Source organism: Triticum aestivum, chromosome 7A (assembly GCF_018294505.1).
Source record: "Triticum aestivum cultivar Chinese Spring chromosome 7A, IWGSC CS RefSeq v2.1, whole genome shotgun sequence".
Lineage (NCBI taxonomy): Eukaryota > Viridiplantae > Streptophyta > Magnoliopsida > Poales > Poaceae > Triticum > Triticum aestivum.
In genome coordinates, this window is record NC_057812.1 from 4366971 (window position 1) to 4375503 (window position 8533).

At 46.8% G+C, this 8533-nt stretch overlaps 1 protein-coding gene across 1 annotated transcript; it reads right to left on the reverse strand.

Moving 5' to 3' along the window:
* Positions 1-4169: 4169 nt before the first annotated feature.
* On the reverse strand, positions 4170-7586 carry LOC123150305 (sucrose:sucrose 1-fructosyltransferase-like). The gene is made up of 4 exons (XM_044570161.1): positions 7131-7586; positions 6905-6913; positions 5958-6799; positions 4170-5272 (listed from the first exon to the last, which is right to left on the reverse strand). The coding sequence occupies exons 1-4, from the start codon at positions 7552-7554 to the stop codon at positions 4589-4591; spliced, it is 1959 nt and encodes a 652-aa protein (XP_044426096.1). The 5' UTR covers positions 7555-7586; the 3' UTR covers positions 4170-4588.
* Positions 7587-8533: the final 947 nt, after the last annotated feature.

Consider the following 8533-nt stretch of genomic DNA (forward strand, 5'->3'; position numbering starts at 1 on the left):
CAAAGCTCGCGATACATCAAGATCGTGCCAAATCAAGAACACGAGAGATAGAGAGAGAGATCAAACACATAGCTACTGGTACATACCCTCAGCCCCGAGGGAGAACTACTCCCTCCTCGTCATGGAGAGCGCCGGGATGATGAAGATGGCCACCGGAGAAGGATTGCCCCCTCCGGCAGGGTGCCAGAACGGGTCTTGATTGGTTTTCGGTGGCTACGGAGGCTTCTGGCGGCGGAACTCCCGATCTATTGTGCGTTTTGGAAGTTTTAGGGTATATGGAGTTATATAGGCAGAAGAAGCACGTCAGGGGAGCCACGAGGGCCCCACGAGGCAGGGGGCGCGCTCCTACCCTCGTGAGCTCCTCCTTCCTTCCTTGACGTGGGGTCCAAGTCCATCGGGTGGCTTTCATTCCAGAAATAACTTCTCTAGTTGATTTCGTTCCGTTTCGACTCCGTCTGATATTCCTTTTCTTCAAAACACTGAAATAGGCATAAAACAGCAACTCTGGGCCTCCGGTTAATAGGTTACTCCCAAAAATAATATAAAAGTGGAAAATAAAGCCCAATATTGCCCAAAACAGTAGATAATATAGCATGGAGCAATAAAAAATTATAGATACGTTGGAGACGTATCAAGTGTCGAGGGAGAGTTACGTCAGCACGAGGCGTGATGACGGTGATGAAGAAGCTACCGGAACAGGGCTTCTCCTAAGCATTGCTACGATATGACCGAGGTGGATTATGGTGGAGGGGGGCACTGCACACGGTTAAGACAATGATCAACTTGTGTGTCTATGGGGTGCCCCCCTCCCCCGTATATAAAGGAGTGGAGGAGGGGGAGGGCCGGCCCTCTATGGCGCGCCCTATGGGAGTCTTACTCCCACCGGGAATAGGATTCCCCCTTCCAAGTAGTAGGAGTACGGGAGAAGGAAGGGGAGGAGAGAAGGAAGGAAAGGGGGGTGGTGGCCCCCACCCAATTTGGATTGGGTTAGGGGGGCGAGCCTCCCACCTTTTCCCTTCCTCTCCTCTATTCCACTAAGGCCGAGTAAGGCCCATATACTCCCTGGGGGCTTCCGGTAACCTCCCGGTACTTCGGAAAATGCCCAAACTCATCTGGAACCATTCCAATGTCCAATCATAGGCTTCCAATATATCAATCTTTATGTATCGACCATTTCGATACTCCTCGTCATGTCCGTGATCAAATCCGGGACTCCAAACTACCTTTGGTACATCAAAACACATAAACTCATAATACCGATCGTCACCAAACGTTAAGCGTGCGGACCCTACGGGTTCGAGAACTATGTAGACATGACCGAGACTCATCTACGGTCAATAACCAATAGCGGAACCTGGATGCTCATATTGGTTCCTACATATTCTATGCAGATCTTTATCGGTCAAACCGCACAACAACATACATAGTTCCCTTTGTCATCGGTATGTTACTTGCCCGAGATTCGATCGTCGGTATCTCAATACCTAGTTCAATCTCGTTACCAGCAAGTCTCTTTACTCGTTCCGTAATGCACCATCCCGCAACTAACTCATTAGTTACATTGCTTGCAAGGCTTATAGTGATGTGCATTACCGAGAGGGCCCAAAGATACCTCTCCGATACTCGGAGTGACAAATGCTAATCTCGATCTATGCCAACTCAACAAACACCATCGGAGACACCTATAGAGCAATTTTATAGTCACCCAGTTACGTTGTGATGTTTGATAGCACACTAAGGGTTCCTCCGGTATTTGGGAGTTGCATGATCTCATAGTCATAGGAACATGTATAAGTTATGGAGAAAGCAATAGCAACAAACTAGACGATCATCGTGCTAAGCTAACGGATGGGTCAAGTCAATCACATCATTCTCTAATGATGTGATCCCGTTAATCAAGTGACAACTCTTGTCTATGGTCAGGAAACATAACCATCATTGAGTCAATGAGCTAGTCAAGTAGAGGCATATTAGTGACACTCTGTTTGTCTATGTATTCACACATGTACTAAGTTTCCGGTTAATACAATTCTAGCATGAATAATAAATATTTATCATGATATAAGGAAATATAAACAACAATTTTATTATTGCCTCTAGGGCATATTTCCTTCACATGGCAGCCGGCCATGGCTGCCCCTAGGGCAGCCGACCATGAGAGCCACAAAGTGGCAACTGGCCGGGGCTGCAGGGAGTGCCGGGCCATGGCCGTGCCTATAGCCGGCCATGGCAGGCCTCTGGGCAGCCGATCTTCTGACTGATTCTTCGTTGGTTGTTTTGTTGATTCGTGGGTTTGGCAAACTGGGGGTTACTCCGCCCGACAGATACCATAATACAGAGAGGGCACGGAGAATATCTCTCCATCGTCGGAGGATCAAATGTCAATCTTTAGCTATCAAGTCCCTCGACATACTTTTCCGATACACCCAAAAGTTGTCATTATAATCACCCTATTACGGGTAACGTTGCACGAACCCCAAAGTACACCGTCCGACATGAAGGTACATTGATATTCTCATGGTCTAAGTAAGTGAGTTATGTAAATATTTGCATGATTATACTTATAACAATATGACGATGTGATCTTGAAGTATATTACTAAGTTGGCTTTCTTCCCCTTTTTGGAAGATACCTATTCCTCCCAATTATGATGTTTGTGCATGTTGCTCGACCAAATTTTGACTAGAGATAAATTAGGTAAGAGACATCATATTGAGGACTTAACCTCCTTATTTTGTGGTGAAATGGAGAATGTTCACCACTTGCCTTTTTATTGCATTTTTGCGAGAGTGACTTGGAAGTGTATGCCTGGAACTTATACTTTTACATCACCTCGATCTATACATGATCTATTTGAGATGTGGACTCATAGTAAAAAACTGGCGGTTGTTAACATGTCTTGTATTACTACCTTGTGGAGCTTGTGTAGTGTTCATAATGAAATGTGTTTTCGGCGCTTCATTTGGACAGATGTCAGAGTCTTACGGGGAAGAGTAAGCGCACTTCTTCGTCAATGGAAGATCCTTTACAACGGTTCTGAATGTATGTTCATGTGGAGGTGCTTACTACTCCTGGATCGGCGCAGAGGTGAGATGTTGAGAATCGCTTGGGGCTGATTCTGCCTGTCGATGGGACCGGCGAATAACGACGCGCCTACCTGAGAGCGAACGCCAACTGGTACACCGCTGATTCGATAGCAGCGAGCTGTGCTTGGTTGTTTGTTTTGGCAGCGTCCGTTTCGTAGGCGACATTATGTTTCCTTTTGTAAGGTCCTGTAATGTTTAATTCTGGTTCAGCTACTCTTTGGCTTGACCTGAACGCAGTTAACAGTGGTGGATGCTTTGTTTGCCTCGTTCCCAATAAAAATGGGGCTGGGGGAACCCCTTTTGATAAAAAAGATCATTTTGAGATAGTGTGGTGGTGCTCAATCCGACAAGGGTCCGGTATACCGAAGGGGATGGCCATGGTTCCTGTATTCCAGCCCACAGTGGCGCCAGCTGAGGCCATGCGTTGAATCTCCTCTTTGATGATGGCTCGAGGATAGCAACGGAAGGTTGCGTTGTTTCTAACTATAGGGGAGAGGTTCTGCTATCAGTGTGGTGTTCGAACTTGACAGCGGTGTAGCTTATGAGCTCGCACAATATGAGTTTCAGCTTAGTGAAGGGGGCTTGTAATGGCGTAGCTCCTGATCTTTGCACAATATGCTAAGAGGGGTGTGGAAGCTGCAGTTTTGCGGCTTGACGCACCCGTGTATCACGGAGAAACTCGCCAATGATTGTAAAGAGGTTGTTATAAGTTAATAAAAACCATTGTTCCCCGCAAAAAGAAATCTGGCATCCATGTGTGTAGGTCACAACATAAGGTTGATACTGGTTGCACAACTACTGAAAAAAATAATACCGTAAGATAGAAATTATTTCACTGCCGGTTTTATCACCGTCTTAAACACATGTACAAATATCTGTCTACGATTTTCAAATTTCAATCCAAGTAACAAAAACTATATGTTTTTAGTGAAATGTTAATTTTAAATTTGCGATTGAAACCATGTCCAAAAAGTGACTTGTTTATGATATAGAGGGTCCATATATCACTGGTGATATGGTAGGTTGATTGTATCAAGGAAAAAGGCAAATGTGAATTCAGCATGGTCATCACAGAGCAATATACCCGCAAAAAAAAGAGTTACACATGAGTAAACCTCTCGCTCAGAAAGTGTTAGGAAAAGAAATGAGAAAGGATTGATATACAGGTGAAGGGCCCCACTTCGGCTTTAATGTGTCAGAGTCTAGTTTTTGTAGAACAGTATCGAGTCTAGCTATCGAGTTACATATGAGCTAATGGATCCCTTTCTGCTCTGTATACTTTCCGGCCTTACCCGATGGAAATGGACTCCTCTACCGTCCAGCCTAATACCAACCCAATGGACCACCCACCTGTCCACCCACTAGACAATCTGCTGCATAAACGAGCCGACAGTAACAGTCTGTGATATTTTTTGTTCCATGAGTATACTACTGACTAGATCCATCTGACAGAACTTGAAAAATTCAGACACCCAACTTATAAAAGAGAAACCCGTTGGAAATTAATCTCGTGCATAAAGATCTCGTTGCATCGGTGTTGAGTGCATCTCGTGCACCACGAGCCTCTCGACGGTCATTCTGGAGCTGGTAGCGTTGTTGAAAACATACACCCCAGCCGCCTCGTAGATGGCCTCAGTGGGATAAACCCGTGACGTCGCCGTCAACCTCCCACCCATCACAAAGCTCTCCACAATGGAATGATCCACAAGAATCCTAGCGGATAAAGCCTCGCCCTCGAGCACCGGAACAGTGCTGCCCACCACACGCTTCACAACGTTCTTGGCCAGCGATGACTGTGACTCGTCATGGCAGAAGTGGGTCCGGAGTCCCCCGTCGAGGCTTCTAGACACGTAGAAGTACATTGCCATTTGCTCACTACGGCCGTTGGTGAGGAGGAGGCCGAAGGGGCCAAGTGCACCCCGCTTGGAGGCACCACCACTAGTGCTGCAGTTGTAGCCAATGTCGGCCTCGTTGTGGGATGCGATGTCAGATGTGTTGAGGCGGAAGGAGGCCTCTATGTCGAGCTGAGCGGCTTGGCAGAGATGCAAGGGGATGACGGAGCCAGTGCCGATGGTGATGCCACTGAGGTCAGTGGTGTTGTGGCGGAGGGTCTCGATCTCCTCCACCGGCCATTGGACGAGGTTCGTCCGGGTCTTCTCGTCCAGCGCCACCGTCCTCGGAATCGCCTACATCATACACCATTAGTTAGATTCAAGCTAGGCAAGTCCCTTGATCATGATGGCACTTTGATACTAAGAACCACTACCTTTTCTTCTAACTAATAATTCGCCACATTGTCTCTTGCCTGCTCATAGATTCAGCGGGCAACTTAATAAATGGTTCTCTTATGTGCTAAGAAGTACGAGCTGGCTTATAGCACAGACATGATGGAAATGCCTAATTTGAACCTTTTTGAATCAGATTCGACGTTCTCAGAGAGCCTAGTTAATAGTGAAATGAGTCAAAAAAACACATACCAAAAATATTTTTGAAGTCAGAACTACAAAGATTTACTTTCTCCGTTCACTGTTATAAGATGTTTGGGATATTTTAATACGGACTACGTATAGGCTGAAATGAGTGAATATACATACTAAAGCGTGTCTATATACATCCAAATCAGAAAAAAAAATCAAACATTTTTGTAATAATGAACGGATGGACTATTTATGTATCAAGCATGCATAATGAACGAATGCAAGATGATAAATGCAAGTTAACAATCGCATAAATGCTGGATATATATATATATATATATATATATATATATATATATATATATATATCCAGCATGCATAACGAACGAATGGAACTGATGATAGATGGTAAACACGTGGTAAAACATATCAAACTGATGTACAATACAGATACCTGGACGTTTGCCCATCCTTTGGCGAGGTCGGTCCGGTTGGAGTCTGTCTCACCAACATACGCCCACATCACGCGTCGCCGCTTTGTCGGATCATAGAATGTCGTGGACGCAAAGAACTTTCCCCAATCGTACCTTAGTCCGATTCCCACATCTGTTTCTGGGTCCAGCGGCGTCCATGTGTTGGTCACTGCGTCGTACCTTCCCAATGCGTAGTAGTCATGTCGTTCATCGTCCATGCTCGCCTTCAGCACATACAACTCTTCCTGTGATGAGTTGCGGTTGCCCACAGGGTAGAAGTCGACGCACTCCCACATGCCGGTGCCCTCGACGCGGTGGACCGGGCGTGGGATGAGCTCGAACTTGACAAAGTCTTTTGTCTTGTACATGAGGGCGACGCCAGCATGACCGTTGTCATCCTTGGACCCGATCATGGTGCGCCATGTGTTGTCGGACTTATCAAACCATGCTGTCATGGGGTCGCGAAAGTCCTTTTTGCCGGTCTCGGGGGGCGGAAGGAGCACAGGGTTGGCAGGGTGCTTGGTCCAAGTACGAAGGAGAGGATCATGAGGGTCAGCAGGTACGGCAAGGCACTGTACCTGGGCAAGGGTGTCGGTGTTCCCCGTGTAGAGCAGGACGACTTTGCCATCGGGAAGTACGGTGGCGGAGCCCGTCAAAACGCCTTTGATGTCGTACCATCGGTCGGGCACCATAGCAAGGGGTAGGTGGTGCCAGTGGACCATGTCCCGCGACACGGCGTGGCCCCACGAGATGTTGCCCCACGTGACGCCCTTCGGGTTGTACTGGTAGAAGAAGTGGTACCATCCACGGTAGTACATCGGAGCTGCATGTTTGCGTTTGAATTAATCAGCACGTTTCCTTGTCAATGGATAGACATGCGGAGAGACGACAGCTGGTCAGGATTAAAAGTGTTAATGATCCTACTCACCGTTTGGATCTGCATGCATACATACATGCATGCATGTCGCCGGAGCACGTAAGCAAAAGGTAGTCAGTTTCTTTCTCCGGCAAGCAAACAAACAAAAAGGCAGCCAAAAAGGCAGCTAGCCATTGCCAGTCAGTCTCTTCCTCCAAACATAGTCGTCGGTACCGGGGAAGAACATATAGGAGGATTTGAATCTGAAAACTCAATCTTGAAGTAATGGATTCCATACCGTTCATGTAGTTCTTCTCCGGCTGGAAATGGTACCCGGTGCGCTGCCACTGCAGCATGGCGTTGCTCCACAGGAACCCATCGGCCTCGTCGCCGATTTCCCCTACCGTCTTCTCCGACGACGGCACCTCCTCTCGCCTGGCTCTCCGGAGACGGAGCACCGGGCTAACAACGTCGCCCAGGTCCCCCAACCTGGCCCCCGGGAGGAGCGCGTGGGTGACGACGAGCACCACCAAGGCGGCGGCGCCCAGCACGGCAATGCACTCGCGACACCTCACACCGCCGCCGCTCCGCTGCTGCATCGACGCGTACGAGTACAGGACGGGCGGCGTGCCGGCGCGTAACTTCATCCCGACGGCCGCCGCTACAAAACTGAAGAGGAAAGTTTTCCACCGGGGTCTTCCTTGAGTTTTAGAGAGCGCCATTTATAGCTGCGCCGAGGCTAAGGAACGTTTCTGCTGAATCATTAATTAATTTAGACCTATCTTTTCTTTGGCGAATGAATTTAGACCCATCTTAATCCAAAAGATATATACGTACTCCTATTAATTACGTAATTTAGGCACATGCATACAACAGACTTTAGTGAGTACCAATTTTAGGCATAACATTCAATGCTCCAAATTAACAGTGTAGACAAATCCAAACAAAATACAGTTGAGGAGAGCAGACACAACCAATATATTGGAAGTCAGAAACAAACCAGGACAACGAGTGCTTTCGGCATCATCGACCGCATAAAAAAAGATAGCGAGGATAAAATGCATTGCAATTTATATAGACTAGACATGTCATGACGCGTTGTGGTCACATTGTTCATATACACTTATGCACAAATTCAGTTATGAGGATGATGCGTGCATCTTCAGTCTGCATAAACAAAATGATATTCGTATTCAAGTCTAAAAGTTTGAGTACAACATGCCTAAAAAGTCACTTATTTCTTATATATGAAGGGTTCGATGATGATATGATAAATGGCAAGGAGTCAAAAGTTACCCCAACATGGTCATCACACAGTAATAAGAACCATAGGCTCAAGCTTGCCCAAAAGACATTTTGCAAAACCAAAATTTACTGCTCGAAGCTGCAAGTTGATCTGCAAAAATAACTTTACATTCCTTGTGGTAAGTGGGGTCCACACCATACCCACAATCAATGTAGAACTTGGTTACAGAGCATTTGAGGCACTTATGGATCCTCGCACCTAGGTTCTTTTCCATGGGGAAGATGGATCCTCACCAGGTCAACATGGGGAATATGGAAAGCTTAGCACTCGGGCTCTTAACTAGCTCGATGTGCCCCATGTGCTCCAAGCACCAAGGCCACACCCATGACATCCTCCTCGGAGGAGAATAAAGAAAGATGAGGCATCTGAAGCTGATAGAATTTGATTCCGAGGAC

Bases quoted from the DNA above. Each gene is read 5' to 3' on its own strand.
- LOC123150305 (XM_044570161.1), bottom strand. From the start codon at position 7,554: ATGGCGCTCTCTAAAACTCAAGGAAGACCCCGGTGGAAAACTTTCCTC. The intron at 5,273-5,957 runs GTATCTGTATTG...TGTATGATGTAG, and splicing joins AAGGATGGGCAAACGTCCAG to GCGATTCCGAGGACGGTGGC.